Source organism: Rhipicephalus sanguineus, chromosome 1 (genome assembly GCF_013339695.2).
Source record: "Rhipicephalus sanguineus isolate Rsan-2018 chromosome 1, BIME_Rsan_1.4, whole genome shotgun sequence".
Taxonomy (NCBI): domain Eukaryota; kingdom Metazoa; phylum Arthropoda; class Arachnida; order Ixodida; family Ixodidae; genus Rhipicephalus; species Rhipicephalus sanguineus.
Window position 1 is genome coordinate 31,266,561 of NC_051176.1, and position 20,817 is coordinate 31,287,377.

General features: G+C 44.8%; 1 protein-coding gene across 1 annotated transcript in view; it reads right to left on the bottom strand.

Annotated features, from left to right (window-relative positions):
- Window positions 1–4,239: 4,239 nt before the first annotated feature.
- Window positions 4,240–20,817, bottom strand: part of LOC119390143 (uncharacterized) — a 35,314-nt gene continuing 18,736 nt past the window's right edge. Inside the window, exons 3-5 of the mRNA XM_037657708.2 lie at window positions 18,699–18,965; window positions 11,368–11,566; window positions 4,240–10,731 (exon numbers count right to left, since the gene is read on the bottom strand). Coding sequence (XP_037513636.1) covers window positions 10,296–10,731; window positions 11,368–11,566; window positions 18,699–18,965 — 902 coding nt within the window. The 3' untranslated portion in view covers window positions 4,240–10,295. The remainder of the gene's footprint in view (window positions 10,732–11,367; window positions 11,567–18,698; window positions 18,966–20,817) is intronic.

The following is a 20,817-nucleotide window of genomic DNA, read 5'->3' on the forward strand; positions in this document are numbered from 1 at the left end:
TTTCGTGCCAGTTCTGGACCGAAATGCAATAATTAAGCTACAGTAGGGCCAGAACAACAAGACGAACGAAACAAAAGAACACTAATAGACCAAAAATGATCGTTTATTACTCACTTACCATTCGATAATCATACACGTAATTAATTTTAATTACATGTATGCATAGAGTTTCATATTGTACGAAACACTATGCATGTATGTAATGATATACGTAACGTTCAATACGTCTTGCAGTGTAACATGAACATTTATCCACAAGTGTAGAAGATTGGGCGGGAAAGAAGAAACGCCCGAGCGGACCGACACGCGAGAACTAGAGGTCTCTAGAGACTGCTGTGCTGCTGTACTCTTGTCCTCGCTAGAGACCTTTCGAGGACAAGAGTACAGCGCTCTGTGTCGGTCTGCTCGGCCGTTTGTTTTGTATGTCGTTAGCAGATTGAATGCTACATGAGGAATGCGGAAAACGTGGCGTCTGCTGCTGTTCGCTTGCGTGTCAGCGGAGGCCACGCGCGAAGGGAGCAAGTTTCCGGTAGCGAGGGGTTCCAGCCAACTACTTGGACGAGGACCGAAAGGGAGACCACACACCGCTGGACTAGCAAACTGAACGTTCATTGAAACTTGCCTTGCATTTTTATAGCGTTCGATAGCGAATGCAATGCTCAACTGATTCCCAGACTGGTTATTGGTTCGCATTAATCTTTTTCTGTTAGTAATATGGAAGGTGTGCTGATGCACGATTGCCATGGCTTCTAAAATTCCGCGCGTTAGCTTGTCCTTGCTTCTCGCTAAAATCTGGATATCGTGCAGTTTGACCGTGCACTTGCATTGGCGATTTGTGAAAGGCGAGATGTCTAGCAGGGGTTCTTTCCAATGATGCCGCATGCCCTCTTGTCCCGTTATTGAGGCATCCGCCCGTTTGTCCTATGTATCTTTGGCCGCATGATAGTGGAATATCGCAAAAATGACTCCGGTACGGCACGCACTGTATTTTTCTTTGTGATATTTGCTGCATTGGTTCCTTTCACAACTATCATTGACTTGCCCACACATCGAATAAGCCTTGTTCGATGCAGAACATAAGACCGTGACCCCTTCTTCCCCGGCTATTTTCTTTAGTTTCTGGGTCATGCCATGTACAGCCGTCATTTTTATGAAAGGGAACACGCGAGCGCGTGGCAGATAGCCTCGCGCCGCCTATGTGGCGCGGCGCAGTGGCGAAATATGAAAGGTCCATTCGATTCACCCTGCACTATCTGAACTGGTTCATGGTGGTGACGTCAGAGTGCCGTCGTCGTGCAGGGAACAGGTCTCTTCGATTTGGCTTGCACTGCCTGCACTAGTTCTGGAAGGTGCCGTGGCGGTGCGAAGCGGTGCTGCACCGGTTCAGCAAGTGCAGGTGCAGCCGGTGCAGCCGCGACACTGGCGACACTACCACGCGGCGGCTACCACCGAAGATGCAAGAGCAGGCCGTGTTGGTCGAACAGCCGACGCGGCGTGTATCGCTGGTGTTGTTTACCAAAACACTGCCGCGGTGGCACTCTTCGTAGCTGCCGTATGGAACTGCTCGACTCTGCAGCGAGGACGATTCGGACAATGGCGATCCTCACAGCGACTCCGAGGAGGAGTTTGACTATATATAGGGACCATAGTTTGACGGTGTATATGTTTTGTCGCCTGCATGTTGGTACGTGACGATGTAACTCCTGTTCCCGGGTACGAGAACGTCGTCGGCAGGTTCCATGAGTGTAATTTCAAGAGACTGTTCAGACTATCTAGAGGCGTTTTACTGGTTCAGCGGAAAATTGCGCTGGTTTCGGCCTACTATGAAAGCGTGTGCGAGGCCGTACAACAATAAAAAACGAAAGTATCTGAGGTCCTTTGACCGACGCTAAGACGACTTGACGCGAATGTTCAGTTATCTTGGAAAGTGTATGCTCGCAAATTTGTGTTCAAAGGGTTTTACTGGCGTCGCCACGAATGTGACAATTCTTGTAAACCATTAAGACACATGTATACGCACGCTCACCTGATGAATACATTTTTAAACTCAAAAGTATTTCTAGAAGACTTCCTATCGCTCAGCTGCACGATTTCGCAAAGGCGAACTGAGAGAGCAGCATCGCGAATCGCGCCACATCTTTATTACTTTTTTTTTGTATCATTCATATTGCCGTCATGTACGGTGAATTTTTCTGCTCACGAGACATGTAAAAGGTCCGCCTTAATAGCTGCCGAAAAGACGTGGCTAAAATTACCCGTCACAGTCAGCAGTTTAACTTGCTTTTGCACGCCCTGAACAACAACACGCAGCGTCGTCTGCTCCAAGCTTGGGAGGAGGAAGGGCGCCATGCTGCACTTCTTTGCACCTCCTTTTGAGCGAGTGCAGGCCGGCAGAGAACTCGTGCAGAACTACGCTTGCACCTTGACAAAACGAGGGAACCGGTGTAGCGGGCGCGCGCGGCACCAGCAAAACGAGGACGACGGTGCTGCACCCGCTGAACTGGTGCCGCCGGTGCAGCCAAATCGAAGAGACAACGTTTCAGAAAGTGCAGCAGCAACGAGATGCCGAAACGAATACGAGAGTGCAGATGTCGTGCAAGCCCTCTGCTACGGTCGGCTGTCTCGCGAATTGTGCAGGTTGTGATTCGTAAAAGTGGCCGCCGCTTACGCTGCCTGGCATTTCAAACTACCGGAAAACATTCACTGAAGTATTCCTTGGGCACCGTTAAAATAGCCACGAATGCAGTCGTCTGCGTCGTCTGCTGCGGTTACAGCCATCTTGTGCTGCACGGACTCTGCACTACCTCACGAGTAAGTGCAGGGAATTCGTGAACTGGTCTTGCACGACGGCTGCACTTTTTTGAAACGAATACCGCGGTGCCGACGCCGCCATGTTGAACTCGTGAAACGAATGCCGGAGTGCAGCACCACCGTGAACCGGTTCACGAAGTGCAGGTGAAACGAATGGACCTGAAAATAAAAGGAGAGAATGGTGTCGTTCCCGACTACTGCCTACACTCCCGTCGCGAACGTGTCTTTATTTTACGCTTTCTTCTTGATATATGTTCTGTTGGGGCATTTCAGCGAACAATGATAGCTTTCGGTAAGGATTGTTACCATCACAGCTTAGGAAGCATTCGGGAGAAACGAAAAACAAAAATTTTGCCCCAGATCAGACTTTACACAATAAAGCGATAAAAAAGAAGGAAAACTGCAAGATGGGGTGCAGGCAATAATACACGGAACGGCACCACTCTCTCCTTTCAGTTTTCACATTTCGCCACAGCGCCGCGCCACATGTGCGGTACGAGTACAGTGCCTCGATGCGCTCGTTCGCCTCCGCGCGCATCGAGGCACTCTAGGTACGAGCAACTTGCCAAAGCCCCCCCCCCCCTCAAATCTTGTCAAATTATCCTTAACCGTAAGGTGTGTGTGTGTGTGGGGGGGGGGGGGGGGCTTGCTTGGGATTTTACGGTAGTTTACAGTATATTTCTTCACAAGTTATTGTGCAAAAAAGCTAATTATCAAGATTCTGGCTTTAAGCATGCCATGCACTGTTGCATCACATATCCTGCCACGACAAAGTTTTTTTCGCTGCTTGCACTAGCCACAGGGGCGCAAAGCCAGGGGGGGGGGGGGGTCCCTGGCTAAGGGCCTGGTTTAAATGCAAGCATGGCAATATCTAAGAACTTTTGACTAGACGCAGCTGACAACTAGCAGGCAGCGTCTCAGCCACGCGGGTACAGCACAAGCAAGTGAGATCAAGATGCAAGGAAGAAAGCCGCTACGGCAAACCACATGGAAGAAGGCACAGCTGCATCACAGTTCATGTCACTCACTGAATAAAAGCCGCTTTTCTACTCAAATTTTTCTGCTCAAAAGCAGAGAGAGAGAAGAAACTTTATTAGCACTTGGCCGGCAGTTTGGTCTTGGTGGCCTCAGATGGCGGCGTTGAGTCCCTGAACTCGGGCGGCATCTTCGGCCTGCCGGACGGCCCAGAGCTGGTCGTTGAGCTCCGAGCTTCTAAGCGCCGCCTCCCAGCGGCGGCGTCGCCGACGGAGAAGGTCCCCCGCGGCTCCCGCAGCCGGGACGGCGGCGGGAACGAGTGAGGTCGAGGCTTCCTGTTGCCTGGTATTGGCAGCAGCCATAGGCGCATCGCGAACGGCGCAAAAAGCAGTAAAAAAAAACATGACTGATCCCTGTCATAGGAATCGGTATAACACAAAAGTGAATCGTGTCTTCAGAGAGGTAGTAGAGCGTTTATTGTGCAGTGATATATGAGAGCTTGTACAATGTCTAGTGGTGTTCGGCAGCTACAGCACCGTCAAACACAAAGAAGGACGCACGAAACAAACGCCCAAGTATACTCAGGACGAGCGCGAACAACTGCTACAGTTGTTACTTTATCGTGTTTGAGCAGCACGCTGCTTTCGGAAACGCGGCTGCTACATCCAGCGAAGTGACCGTGCACCCTGTCACTTCAAGGCAGCCTTTGCTCTGTGAAAGCACAAACTACCCTTTAATTATTTACTTTGTAATGACAGTTAATTGCTGTAAAATACACTAATGTATTCTAAACTTCCACTTGCTACAAATTTTATCTCCAGAACCTTGGCACCAAATTATGTAAATTTCACACATTTATAGACAGTTGATTATAACATATGTTGCAAAGGGTTATTGGCTTGAAGAGCTCTTCCATGCTTAGTATTTGCGCTGCTTTGTTCCTTAGGCTGTGCATCTTTTTTATTGTTAAAATCTACAAATATGCTTTGTCAATTTACGCTACTACTCTTCCCTTCCTCCATTAATGCAACAAAATTACATGGTATCAGCTGTTAGAAGACGCAAACCACCAAGAAAAGAGAGGCGAAAGGAAAGAGTGTCAATTATGTACAAGCTCAATTATGTACAAGCTTTGGCAACCAGGTCAGCCAGCTATATTCAGCTGGATATCCTTGCTCGGTCGTTGCGGCAGTGGTTGAATCCCTGCTTCAAAAATTTAAAGGGAAAAAGAAGGAACGTCAGTGGTTCGAAAAAGACCAGTAGTTGTCCCGTATGCCCATAAGGTTGCACACAACCTTAAAAAGGTGGCTAATAGGTACAAAGTACCTGTAGTGTTTTCTGCACCAAGGAAGCTGTCGGGCCTGTGCCCACAGACTTCAAGAAGACCTGTGCCTGCCCTGCGTAGTAAGAAGCTTGGGAGGCCCAACGTCACCTGTGCGCTGGGAGTGATCTATGAAATTTCGCTTTCCTGTGGAAAGGTTTACATCGGCCAGCCGAGCGAGGGAACGTGATCTTTCGATCAAGAACAATGTTTCAGCACACTTGCCTGTGCATTGCAGCGTGTGTAGATAAGAGGCAAGATTTGCCAATATATCACCATTCTTGCTAGAAGCAAGGAGGTGCAACGACCAACGAGAGATGCTAGAAGCATACTACATGAGAAGAAAAAAAGATATCTGTATTAGCAATACTTCGGTTGTGCTGCGATCAGCTGGGTTAGAATTTTTTGAAAGTTTCTTGAACTAGCACTTGGAATGAGAGTGGCCGATTGTTGTGATGTGATGATTGATGCGATGTTGTTACGCATGTGTGGCTTGGCGTATATATTGCGATTGTCTTTCAAGAATAAAGTTAGCTGCGAGTGACCCTCTTTCCTTTTGCCTGTCTTTTCTTGGCGGTTTGAGTCTTCTAATTTTTTGAAGCATGCACTGACCAGCCCAACAAGTATTACAGCTGTCGTGCATTGCCACGTTTGATGCTGAGCCTATCCTATTGCAACTGAAATGCTCCCTTGATCTATAATTACCTATTGAGTTTATCATGGCTCATGATCACATTGTGGTTTTTCAAAAGGGCGTAGTTCTACTGTATTTTTTTGCAGTTAATGTAAATTTGTGACTGAATATGTTTGTTGTATAATGTACATTTCTACGATTTCTGTATACCCTACATACTGGAAACGTGCCTCTTCTGGTAGGATCAAATGGCCTGCAATATCCTGAAGTATGTTCAGCACCGCTTCCCTTTTCACGTTGGCTGAAGTGTATGAATATCTTATATTATATAATAGTGTTTCATCCTAAGAGCAATCACACACAAGCTCAATGCCCTTTAGTATTTTGCAGGTCAAACTGTTTTACAGACACTAGGCTGTCGGTGCCAAGCCATAAACCATCATCACTGTCATGTTGCAGTCACGGCAAACCACAGCCTACAATGAACATGTGGTAACACAGTCGTCCACTGCCTTGACTTTACGTGGCAGCTAAACGTTGAGGAGTGGTTGCATCCTCTGATGATTTATTTAACTTTATACAATGAAACCTTGGTGATACAAATCTCACAGGACCACCAAAAATATTCATATCACCAGAAAGCATGGGAAATTAGCATGCGACAACACTGGCGTACATTTTCATTTATTGTTTTTCAGAGCCGCAGCAACGCCAGGAAGAACCCTAAATGATTGTCAGTTAAGTTTTTAGATGTCGGCAATCATACCAGCACTCGTAAATACACGACCCGTACGCTCGTATGTAATCAATGAACCAGGTGCGTTGTGACCCGCGACAGCAGTAGCCCTTTCCAAATTTTAGTATGCTTTTTTGCACGACACCGAAGTACTGCAGCGAAAGTAACGAAAGAAGCGATTTGACGCGATGGATCAAAGCCACAATATTACAAAACCACGGTCCTGTGTTATGATTTTGTTATCGCGGAGGCGTTGGGGATGTTTTTTGGGAGATTTACGGCCGTGACCGCACAAGTGCGACAGCAACGGCCGCACATGTTGACATTAGGAGGCCTGACTCCTTCGCCAAGACTGTCCTCGCCTTCTTTCGGTCCTCGTCCACCTTTCATAGGATGTCTGATGCACGAGGCAGGCACTTGTAAACACAGTACGACGAGAGCAGCCCGCGTCGACGCATTAGAAAAAAAAAAGCATGACGCTAATGTCCTCTGTAATCTAAACGCGAAGGCACATGGAAGCACATAAGAGCATCAAAGATTCGCGCACACAATCTCAGAGGCCGTGATGCGTCTCTGTAGGTTTATTGTGACCGTAAGAAAGGTGTTTTTCTTACACCGTGATTCTGGCGATTTGGCGTTGCGGCGCGCATGCCCACGCTTGCGTTCCTGCGCTCGCACGTGCTTGGCGCGTCTTCCGTGACAGCACCTCTTCGTGCCTGGGCGGTAGTGTACGTTCGTATCAAACGTTGCTGGGTGAAAATCGGTTCGCAACAACCGTACTCCATTACATTGCAGGCCAATGGGCCTTGGCTGGGACCAATGAAAAATTTGTATTACCCCGAAATTCGTATGAGCTGTGATCGTATCACCGAGGTTTCACTGTATACAGATAAATACCACTTGAACAAACATTAGTCCAACGAACTATTCAGTTATACCAACTTTTTTGAAATCCCCCCACAGAAGCACCATTGAACCCAATGCTAACTTACTTCACTTTAACGAAATTCAGTGTAAAGCACATTTCAGTTCTACGAGCATATTCAGTGGCACCATCCAGTGCCTCCCAGGTCATGTTCATCACCTCAACAAGTACAAGTACACCTTTTGTAGTATAGTTTTACTGCGGCCTTCGCAATCAGCTCTGCCATCAGAGCTAATCACAGAGGCCACAATATTAAACGGTGCTTCATTTCCCCGTGACAAAAAGTAGGCCTCAATTGGCCTTGAACTCAGTTGGTTGCCTCCATATTTTTGAAGCCAACCGGAATCACAGCCACAGCTCCACCCTTAGCCATACAACCGCATTATCATGAGTGTCAAATGGAAGCGCATGTCTCTGAACAAAAAAAAGCTGGATGTTTTGCACATAAGCACTGATGTGCTTAAAGAAAGTCCTTTGCTTCCCAGCAGAGTGTTGTGCTGAAAAAGATTCATGAGAGCTTGCACACAGTAACTCAATCCATGACCACTGCAGTCTTAAGAGCATGAGTCCAGCAAAGGATTACCGCAATCTTCACGAGATCATCAATAAGCGTAAATTCTAGGCATGTGCGAATATTCGAGCACTTAGAATATTCGAACGAATATTACAGCATTTGAATTTGCTTCAAAATGAATTTAAGTTATTCTAAATTTCAAAGTATTTGAAGTGAACTAACAGACACATAGACCACATGTAACCCCCTGTAAAAATGGTTTCACTGCAGTGGAACGCTGCTATACCGTGAAAACCTGGGGGAAATCCGCACTGCCGCGAAGCCCCACTTCAAGGTTAAATGAACATATTAACCTCACATCAATTCATCATTTTTAAAGTTTAAAAGCTCGTTATACCGGCTTATATGCTCTAAGTATAGTAAATTTTAAAACGTAACCTATTTTAAGCTCGATGAAGGTGGGGATGATATGTGGGCTTGTTGGTACGTATTGCATGATAATTGATGGTAGCGCAGGCAAAGGACAAAAGAAAGGCACACTAGACAACACAGCGCTAACTTTCAACAACTGGTTTATTACTCGCTGATGCCGCTAGTATATATATATATATATATACTAGAAGGATCACACCATGTCTAGTGTGCCTTTCTTTTGTCCTTTGCCTGTGCTACCATCAATTATCGTATTTTACAGGTTATCATTTGCATTCTACCGAAGTCAAATCCTGCTACTGAATTATTCAAAATTGCTTCCACTTCCTTTTGATTCAAAAAGAATGACATATGCACATGCGTGGCTTCAATTTCAAAAAATATTGGGCAGGTTAGTTCGGTCACGACAAATACGCTCATTTTTCTTGATAATATGCGATATATACTATTCGAACTCAACTCGAAATTCTTCGACCAAATCACTTCGAACCTAAAATTTACTATTCGCACAAGCCTAGTAAATTTGCATGCACATGAGCAGCACGACAAATATAAATAGGTTGAAATTTCATTTGAACACCTGATGTTTCTTTCAGCTTGTGATAAGCTACAACTTTAGCTGTTTCAGTCCAGCGAACATTCACAAGCTTTTCCTTGAGGTCCCTGTATTCTTTCCTTGTCCTCACTGCAGTGAGTGGCTGAAGGTGGTAATGTCCAAGCCAATGATGAAAGTCAAAAAAAGGATGGGCTATGAAATGATCTGATCCAAGGTAAAGCCATAGAAATTCCCCGGTGATTATTTTCGGTAAAATTTAGTTTTTTGAGGTATCTAAGTTTTTTTACACACTTGTGTGGCACACCTTTTGTGACAAAGAACTTGTTTGGCTACTGGGCATCAGACATTCAATGCTGATAACTGTATCGGGCAGCACTGTAAAATCTCCGTTACAGTAAAATACGGCAAAGTATAAAATAAAAAAAGACAGGCCCACAGGGGAACAGAATAGGCACTTACTCAGCCATGAGAAGATCAAAAGTCGGAATTATTGGTTTCATCTTCTCCTCATGCTCTTCTTTGTGCTTTATGTTGGCAAGTAATTCATAGTGTATATATTTGTCATATTACAAATGGCTTGAGGCTACAGCAATATTTTCCGAATTGCATTTGCATGAGCATGGAGAATTGAGGAAACACGTGTGTATAAACTGTAAAGTGTCAACTATCAGTAAGCACTGCCGAGAATATAGGCTGTAACCCTTTCTCTCCACACACACACACATGCTCCTCGGAGGTTTATACAGGAGACTCTCGTAGTAAACGGAACTGCTGCTTGAATGGAACACATTTTTCTGGTCCCTTCAGGTTCCATTAAACAAGAGTCTACCGTATTAAGAAACATACCTTTGGAATATTTCCAATACTACTTCATTCAGATAGGCTCAGGAGTTGTCTACTAAAAAGAAATCTTGCATTTCGAGTATGGTAAGCTTTCCTTTCAGAAATACTTCTACTGACAACCAACACTACAAATAGTACAACCACATAAACAACCAAAAGGCTGAGTACTTGCACCATCTCACTGTATACCCTGCCATGCGACTTTGATCCATAAATGCACAACAAGTTTTCTCAATTGAAATGTCTTTAGTTTTCCACTAAATCTACATACGTTCCATCTACAAGGTTAAAAATCACAGAACATCGTGTCCTTCAAAATGTGTGATACAGCCATTTATCACGATGCTGCAGAATGGGCCTTCATACATACCCACATCAATATCAAATTCTATTCCTTTCCTCATCCACTATAGCTTTTTAAAAATATGAAATGAAACTGGGCACAGTAACACGACTCTATGCCACCTTTCCTGCTCGGTGACTTCACCTATGACAAGAGAATTCACCTCCCTGTGGCGGCTAACCTGTCATGGCAGTCTATGGCTATTTCACAGCCATACAATGTCCACGTTTCCATTTTCCTCCTCCTCGTTTTCTTCAAGACGCATGTCCATTTGCAACAACTCAGCAGGCACACCTTCACGCACCCCATTCTCAACGCAGAATGTCCTCAGAGCTGTCTCCATTGGTAATGGATAGTGGGCCACTAGTAACTTGCGATATGCCTCGGGCGAGCAACGGTAGATATCGAGTGCGAAACGCAGAGTTGGCTCAGTCCACCGTGTGGGCTTGTCACCGGCAAGCTTCTGCAGGCACTCAACTTGGTCCATCCGAAGGAAGCGGCTCAGCCGCTCCGATTGGCGAGCCAGCGATGCCTTGACGCGCACTGCCTGGCGAGACAGTTCGGTCACCTCACGCCGCAATTCGTCGGTCTGCTGTCGCAATGCCGTTGCCTCTTCCTGGAGCTTTTCATAGCTTGTGGGCCTGCGAGGAAACAAAGGCAACAAGATCACTGGAAAGAAGTGGTCTATCATAGTGCACAAACATAAGGTTCCCAAGTGCTGGCTAGAGAAACCAGTGCCACCTGGGGAGTCAAAGCTGCAACAGAACCTCGGATTTCATGGGCCAAAATAACACGACTACGAAGTACAGTGGGAAACTAAGGTTATTTTTGACCAGCTGTGGTTCTTTAATGTACACCTAAAAACACAGGTGCATTTCACCACAACTGAAATGCAGCCATTGTGGCCACTAAGCTAGCACAGGGGGTACCTCAAGATGTCGGTTTTCATAATGCTGAGCACAAGCGCACAGCTCAGCATGCCAGCAAACCCTGTGCATCAATGCCAGCTTGTGTCTTGCACTGACAAAGAGCAGTTTGCAGATTGCCGTGTACCACAAAGCAAGTAGTGCAAGTGGCTGTGGTAATGCCTACGAGATTATCTGTTTTGTATCAGCTTCACTCTATTGATGCTTTTCCCCATTGAACATTGCCACACTAGTTGCATTATGTTCCATTTCTTAGAATTAGGCAGAAAACAGGCAAACATAACTAAATAAGCATTACGTGCCATGGAATAACAAAGCAGACATTCTGCATTGCTATAAATGACGACTCACTTAGCCAAGAGTGGTGGCATGCCTGATGCCTTGCTGACAGGAGGCGAGGCATTAGGTGCAAGTGATTCAACCGACAAGATGACTGGCATCTGACTACTTGGGCTCTTCACTGGGTTGGGCACAGGAACCATCTTCGGTTTGCTCACAGGAACCAGAATGATGGGGCCAGCGTTAGGAAGGCAGTTAACTGCAGGCAGCACTGAAAGACAAAAAACAATCCCATTTCATTTTCCACTAGCTCTCTTAATTGCATGCACAAGACAGTTGTTCATTTCACCGGCAAAATGTGAAGAACAGTAGTACAGTTGCACAGTTGGTGAAGAAGACTGACAGGTCTTTGGAGTACTGATCGAAACCCAATCCAGTACTCTTTAGAATGCACTTAAAGTACACAAGTGTTCATACTGTGGCCTGCATGTGAAATAAAGGGACAAGAAAAGATTGCACAAACATCACATTTAGTGCTTTCTTTTCAAGCAAAGCTTGTTACGAGTTACAGATTTCGGTGGCGGCATTTGCACACACAAGAAACCCACAGCTATGAGCATACAGAAATGCGGCCCTTGAAGGTGAGCCGGTCACATGCGTGTGCACTGTTTTCCAATAATCGAGGCTCTCTCGATCATGGACCTGTCAGTGATCAGCAGCTTCTGATATGGAGGTCTGATTATCAAGGCCACTTGTCGTTTTACGTTGCCTGGATATGAACGCTTGACCTGACGGAGCCTTACAGAAGTTTGTGCACATGAATCATCACTTTCTTCGATCAGTAACACCAACAAGCAAATGACATGTTGATTGATCATGCTCACGACAAGCAAATGTTTACCAATCATGCAACGTCCGTCTGTTCAAAAATGAGTATCGAAATTTTGTTTAGCAAGTCTAGCTTATATTACAGGTAAGGCAACTAAACTGCATGGAAAAATAAGAACTGAGGTTGAAAACGCCTTTGCGCCGGCCGGTCATTTCCAAGCCAGAAGTGCAGTGCTGATCTTGTTGATGAAACCAGTTCATGTCGGTACTTTGTTTTGCTTCGTTCAGGTAACCAATACAATCAATTAAAATTAGGGGCGTGCAAATAGTGAAAAGTGATCTCAAATCGAATTCAAAGCGAATAGTGGCCAAAAATATTGAATATCGAATTGCATATCAAACACAAAAGATTTTATGGGAAATTGAAAGAAAGAACAAAGAAATTAAATCTGCTCATATCCTCGAGCACATAACGTGGCGTGTGACTGCTGCCGAAAGACTACAAATTGTCGTGCAGAAACACAATTATCTCACTTACATGAAACTTGTACCACCAGTTACGGCAAGACAAAAGAGAAATCAGGGATGCTACGGCGTGGTGACAGGTTTATTACGCGCTTGTTCCGGAGGGCTTTTTTTTTTTTTCAGCTTTTATGGGTGCACAAGCATGTTGACAGAAGAGCCACCATTCCAGTCAGCAGCGGCACTCCTAACCTCCTAACGGCTTACAGACGGTAGCTCGTTTTTCCCTTATCGTTGCGCAATGTGGCTCATCTGACAATGGTAATGTTGTGCTTCATTATCGTGAGTGCTCCGGGCCCAAAAATTTTCGGGCGCCCGCTCACCGCACCATTTTAATTACGTGCCCGAACGGTGGGCGTTTCTGAACGAATGGTGCGGCAGTGGCGACTGCCCAGCGTCAACAAGTTTCCACACATGAAGCCAATCACCGAGGGTTTCACGGGCCGAAGTCGGGACGTTTTACGGTGCTTGTGGCATATGCGACCGAACTACGCAAGGAGTCTGTGCCTTCATTTCGAAAGCGAAGCTACGAAGGGCTGGACAGTTTTCTCGTGTGTTTTTTTTTTACGTGTAGAAATGGCAATCTCCTTTAAAATAAACATGCAATCACTTTTGAACCAGGATATCGGTGAAAGTCTTAACAAAATGCCTACGTTGACGACATACGTTAGCATTAGTTTTAGCCACCTTACCCTAACCAAGTTGCACCATTGGGCCTTTGTCGCGCTTTAGATATTCGTACTGTCGAGTTATTTGAAACTTTGAATACTAGCTATTCGAAAGTCGAATTGACTCATTCAATTAGGTGCTATTCGATTCGAATTCGAAACTCGAATGTTTGCACACCACTAATTCATATCAGTGTTACCTTGTTAACGGCATTGTCACGGCTCCCTAAGTGCCTGAACAGTCCACGAAGCATTGGGAAGTGATCGCAGAAGGAAGATGAAAAACAAGCAGCCAGCACTTGAAACGCTGCAATATTTTTAAATTTTTTTTATTTATTTAACAATACTTTAGGCCTTTGTACAGGCCCATACAGGAAGTGGTTAGAAAAAGTGCACTTGAGCATGGGAATAGATTTCGCACCCCGCTAAACATGGCGGATTGAGCTTACAGGCTTGTCAACAGATGCCGCTCTACGTTTTGAGTATCCCTTATACCAGCTATAGAACATCACACTAAATGCAACTGTGTGAAAAAGCTTACATAAAATAGGACCAGTGTTAAAAAAAGAACAAAGAGGTAATTGTGCAAGGCATGTACATTTTTCTCAGACGACAATGCCTTCTTCTGCTACAGAAACACACACATGCTATGCAGTTGGAATGAACTAGTGCCTGACAGCCCAACTACATGGATGAGGGAGCTACATGAACAATGACTGCTGTGAAGTCAGCATGCTGATGCTCTGGAATGATAAATTTTGAGGTTATTTTAGAGTGAATCTGCAAAGATCATTTTAGGCAGTACTGGTGCCATCTTTAGGCCTCCTTTTATCTCCACATATCCCAAAGTGAGGCTTTTTCACTGGATTAACTATGTGCATTTTTTCAGACAATATTCTGTGACAGTCAGACTCCTGACATCTTCGCACACAAACTCTATGTCGGGGAGGAAAGACTCCTTCAGCTATAAAACACACTGAACTAATTAACAAGAACTTCTTAATTAACTTTATAATTACTGATGCAACCTATCTAGATAGGGATCAGCGAACCTTTGTATGTGCTGTGTTCTGCTGTGTTTGCATTGAAGGTCGCTTCGCTTGCTGCAGCAGCCGCATTTTTTTATGCCAGGGCGGCTGCCTTACTACGCTAGGGTGGCTGCTAGTCTTACTTCGTCTAACATCCCAATTTGTCCCTATTGCATTCATTGCTTCACCCTTGCATCAAAACTGCGACTTATTCTATAGTAGTATGATGACTAATTAAAAACAATATATACTATATAAAAAAGCAAAACCCACTGATACAGAAGTGCCTTGCCCGGGTTAAAAAATGCCGAGGACAGGCAGCAAAATATAGCAAGCAAAGAAATTTTCAAAATTGAAGCTACAAATTAAAATATGGAAAATCTCTCACACAGGTTTGAGACTCCCCGAGAGCTGGTCCTACCAGATAAATGGCCCTGCTGCAGTTATATACACTACAAATCCAGATTTCGTGCGTGCATGCACGCACACACACACACACGAGGCATTAAAAAAGAAATCAAGCTTTTGAAATAGCTTACCAACTGGCAGAGGGAGCGCGTGTAGAGGTAGGCTTAGACAACGAACTGCAATTTGCTGCATTTAGCTGCGACCTTTAGTTGGCGAGCTAACATTCTGCTTGTTGGATTCATACCAAAGTGACAATGAAAGAGCTTAACGATGAGTGTGTGTGCAATTTTGCCACAAACTTTGCAGGCATAACAGGCAACGAGACGTGGGTTTATGGCTATGATGTTGAAACAAAGGTGCTGTTGCCACACGGGGTGGGCAAAGGGCCCCCTTGTCCAAAAAAAAAAAAAAAAAAAGCAGTGATGTTTTAATGCAAAGGCATTGCTCATCAGGAACTTGCACAACATGGTCAGACGGTAAACAAGGAAATCTAACAGAACGTTCGAGCACATTTGAGGGGTGGTGCAGACTTGCATGTTGCCTGATGGCGATACGCTGGCTCAAGCATCACATTTTGTCTGCAGCTATTTAGCAGAACATCACATTCCCATTGTCCCACATCCATCTAAGAACCTAGCTCCAGCACACTTTTTCCAAACTTAAAACAATGTTGAAAGGATGTTGTTTCCAAATCACAGAGGAGATTCAGAGCAATGCGACAAGAGACCTTCGCACCAACCCAGAAAATGCATTCCAGGAGGCTTTTGCAAAAATTGAAGAAGCAATGGGAATGGATGGCAAGCAGAGGGGACTACCTTAAGGGGGAAAGTGGTAAGAACGTTGTACAATAAGCAGGCTGGTGCGAAAAGCAAATTTTAGGTTCGAAGCGAATAGTGATTTTGGTCGAATAATTTCGAATCGAATTCGAATAGTATATATCGCATATTATAAAGAAAAACGAGCATATTTGTCATGACCCAACCAACCTGCACAACGTTTTTTTAATAATGTAACAAGGCATGTGCAAATGTCATTCTTTTTGGTTCAAGAGAAGCGGAAGCAACTTTGAATAGTAGCAGGATTTGGCTTTCAGTAGAATGCAAGTGATAACCTGTAAAATATGTTACGTTTTAAAATTTACTACACTTGGAGCATATAAGCCGTTATAACAAGTTTTTAAACTTAAAAAATGATGAATCGATGTGAGGGTAATAGTATGTTCATTTATCCTTGAAGTGGGGCTTCGCGGCAGTGCGGATTTTCCCTGGAAAGGTGTATTCACGGAATAACCCCTTCACTGCAGTGAACCCACCTTTACAGGAGATTACAAACGGACAGTCCAGATTTTCCCTGGAAAGGTGTATTCACGGTATAGCACCGCTCCACTGCAGTGAAACCACCTTTGCAGGGGTTAACAAGCGGACTAATATAGACCTATTCGTTCATTTCGAATACAGTAAAACCTCGGTGATACGATCACGGCTCGTACGAATTTCGGGGTGATACGAATTTTTCTGTGGTCCCGGCCAAAGCCCATTAGCCTGCAATGTATTGGAGTACGGTTGTTGCGAACTGATCTTCCCCTCACGACGTTTGATACGAAGGTACGCGAACGCACAGCATACGAACAGGTGCTGCCCGCGCTGTCGCGTAAGACGCGGCGGGTGTGGGCATGCGCGCTGCGCGACTGTCAACAATGCGTCGTTGCCTCCGAGATTGTGCACGCGAATCTTGGATGCCTTTATGCACCTTCACGTTTAGATTACGGATGGCGTTGACGCTGCGTTTCTTTCTTTATTTTTTCCAACGCGTTAACGCGCGCTGCTGTGCTCGAGGCAGCAGCGTCTGTTCTGTGAAAACACGTGCCTGCCACGTCGATGCAAGCCATGTCCTCGCAATCAGACGTTCTATGAAACAAGACAAACTTGGGCTGCGGGTCCATCATGAAGTCCCATGTAAGGTAGACGAAGACCCCGAGATGAAGCGGACGGTCTCTGCGAAGGAGCTAGGCCTCGCAACGTACGCGCACACATGTCAACTCTCCGATTTGCACGGGAGACTCCCGAATTTTGAGCAAACCTCCCGATTGTGTGGGCACGGCCGCAAATCTCCCGAAAAGCACCCCCAAAACCACTGCGATGAGAAAGTAACAGCAACAAAGGACAGCGATTATAAAATTTTCTGGCTTCATCTATCGCGTGCAAAGCGCTTCTTAAAGTCACTTTCGCCGCTGTACTCTGATATTATGCAGGAAAGCGTAGTAAGACTAGGCAGGATGCAGGATCTACCAGCGGTCATGGGTCACAACACATCTGGTTCATTAACTACACACGCGCGCACGCACCGTATATTTACAAGTACAAGTATGATCATTGACGTCTAAAAACTTTACCGGCAACCATTTAGAGCTGTTCATAACGTCGGTGCGGCCCTGAGAAACACTAAATCAAAACGTATGCCAACTTTCTTTTGTCGCATACTAACTTTTCATGTTTTCTGGTGATACGAATTTCGGGTGATACGAATATTTTTGGCAACCCCGCGAGATTCGTATCACCAAGGTTTTACTGTACTTCGAAATTTTCAATAATTTAAATTCTAATCGAAGCGAATTTGAATACTGTATTATTCATTCGAATATTCAAAGCGCTTGAATATTCGCACAAGCCTAACAATATGCACTAAAGACATTACAGCAAAAGTTTGGTTTCTCTTTAAACACACCTCATGTATACTATATGTGTGTGTATTTGGAGAAAGCGAGTGAGAGGTTTGGGGCACATAAAGTTAGGATCTGATATGAAGTACATTAGAACACCGAAGTTATCGCCAGTGAAAATGCTTTTAGTGAAAAGTTAGGCATTTTTTAAACTACAATTTACAACTGAGGCAATTGGTACATATTGATCTCACTGATTATGCAGTTTCCGCAAAAACAAGGATTGAGAGAGTCTTGTTCTTTTCTTTCTAGATCCTTCTTTCTGCAAACACCCCAGTTTTTTAGTTGTGTCATATAGGACGTATTTAATACCTGCTTTTTCTATTTTTGTGCTCCCAAAGTTGCCCTCAGTATCTTATTTGGCTCTGTACTATACGCAAAATCCTATGGAATGCAAGTGAAACACAAATCCATATGTGAGGTTTCTATGGTGTTTAACCAGCACACATTTGTGGGCAAGGCAAGCAAACAAGCTCCAGCAGTGACTGTATATGCCAACATTACTACAGTGAAAGCTCGTTAATTCGGATTTCACGGGACCAAAAACGGGTACAAATTAACCAAATGCCAAATTATCGAAAGTATCAGGAAAACAATAAACAAATGTCATTAATATGTGTTCCTTTTCTTGATGAATACGTAAAGCCTGTACTTATTTTGTATAAGAGCAGTGTAAAAAACCGCATAAGAGCAGTATAAAGGCCCTAAACGTGCTCTGCACCCCTCCCTTATTATGTACCGCCACCACCACCACACGCCCGTGACGAAAGTTCGTCCATCACAATGTAGCAAACTAGTTTTATGCCAGCATACCGACAGCGGCTGAAAGCTTTTCATCTTCAACAGCTTCCACCATGTTCGAGTCTTGTGACATTGCACGTGCAGTTAAAACGACGCTGCTGAGTGCTGAGTACGCATGTGTACCAAACCGTGGTCTCCAACTGATGAAGATCGCAATGCAAACAGCACCACTTCGTTTCGGTTGTCTGTGAATGCCGTTTTCACCCATTGGCAGCGCTTCATGTTTGGCGCGCTCCGAGGATCGTCAGAATTAACCTGGTTGCAGCCAGATGTGACCGAATTAATGAGACTTTGATGCCATTAAACAATGCATATGCTGGCCAGGACCAAGGAACACGCCCGAATTATCCGATTTTACAAATTAACGGGGGTCGAATTAACAAGCTTTTACTGTACTGTGATCGTAAACCTAGAGAAAGTGCCACTAACCTGGGGTGTTATTTGGCATACAGGCATTGGGCACAACTGTATGTGCCAAAACAGATGGTGTTCGCATATCCATCATAACAGGTGGATCGCCGACAATGTAATGGTGTTTGCCATGTGTAGTGGCAGGAACAAGGATGACGTTGCCATCTGAAGTGGCCACAGTGAAGGCAGGCCCAGCATTTACGGGTGGTGTCAACAGTTTGCTCACGGATGATGGGGTGACTTGAGTGCGCTGTGCCTTCCCAGCCAAGCTGGAATGGTTGGAAGCTGCAACGGAGCAAGAAACACCATTAAGCAGGCAGTCACGAAAACCTGTACGCTCTGGAGTGCAGCATGACAATGGTGATGGAGTCAATCAAGAGTGCCTTGCCCAGGTTCGGGTTTCCAGCTCAATTACCTGAACAGTGATGGAAGTGAGATTTTGCTTTTTGGAGCAGATTCTGGAACAGAGAAAATGCTGGCTTGGAGCAGCCATAAGTGTTCAAGGAGCAGGAAAAATGCTAGTTTGGAACAGCTATTAGTGTCTTTGGAGCAGATGGCAAAATATTCCACACGACTCCTGTAGTTTAAGGCATCTTTGAAGCATCTCATAAATATTAATATTCATCATTTAACATATTACACATAAAATATTCACTGCAAATTGCATAAGAACAAATAATTAAGCAGATGGGTGGTCAGTGAACACTAAGATAAGCTATATATTTAAAATACCAGTACTTGTGGCAGAAACAATATAAAAGCAATGAAGCTGATCACCAAATTTTAAAAGTAACCACAATCAACTGTTGCCAAAGCAGCGGTTTATAATCGGTACAAGATCAAAGCAATCTACTATTTTCAGGTTTCACCAAAATAGCCTGCATTGAAGAAAAAGAACATGGCTGAGCCCTGTGTCATAGGAATCGGTATAACACGAAAGTGAAACGTGTCTTCACGGACGTACTTGAGCGTTTGTTGTGCATTGTTTCGCCACAAGGGCCAAGGAATGAATGCTATAGCAAGAAATTGTAGTGTCATGCGAAGAACGGCAAGCATCTCGAAACTTGCAACGTGCTGCTCAAGCAGAAAGGACACACGGAAAGAACATACACAGGATGAGTGCGAACTAACAACTGTCACAGCTCGATAGTTAAAGCGAGTTGCTCAAACACAAAGGAGGACGCATGAAACCAACGCACAAGTATACACAGGGTGAGCGCAAACTGTCACAGTTGTAACTTATTTGTGTGTGAGCAGTGTGCTCCTTTCGCAAAAGCGGCCACTGCGGTGAGCGAAGTGACCTTCATGCTCTCTGTAACTTCAACGCAAACTTGCGGTGAGAGCACAAGACGTACAAACCACCGCCATCATGAGATAAGCGCACGCGCACGAGCGACCACGCCCTGCAGAGGTGCGCACTCATCGCAACGCGTGGGGCGACGACCTTTAAAGTGCGCCCTTCGAGGCTTTCGCGCCATCTCGCTAGCGTTCACGAAAACACGCTGTTGTACCATCGATCTCAGAGTACCGCCACCGGCAAATGGTGTATATAAATTGCTCGCCGTTAGTATGGTAGAGAACGTGCCTTGTGTGGCTGAGTCGTTTCGCGCTGTGGAGCGAGGGGTTGGTAGTGAGACTCCTGGTGACGGATCTTTTTCTTCTAGTTTTTCTTTGTCATCTGTTAGTCTATATATTTTATAACATAATATCCGTGACGGAAATACGTCAGTGGAGCCGTGGTGGACCCCGGCATAAAACGTTTTCGGGTTAAAAAATGAACAGCTAATTGAGCTCTACACATAAAATGCCAGTTCTTGTGCCATAAATGAGGTCAAAGCTGACAAAGCAACAAATTTAATCAGCCACACATCAAATTCGTCACAGCAGCAGTTAGTAATCAGTATGATATCAGACTGATTTCACACAAATTTCACCAAAATAATCTGCTCGTCAGGTACGAATCTATAGCTAACTCAGATGCATATTGTGCCAGTACTTGTGGCATTGTCAATATGCTAATACTATGCCAATAGTTACAATCTTCCTCCTAGCACACTAGGATGATAGTGTAAAGCATGCTTCTGGTTTCGTTTAGGCTTGCTGGACGGTCAAGTGCTTAAAGATTGTTGTTTTCACT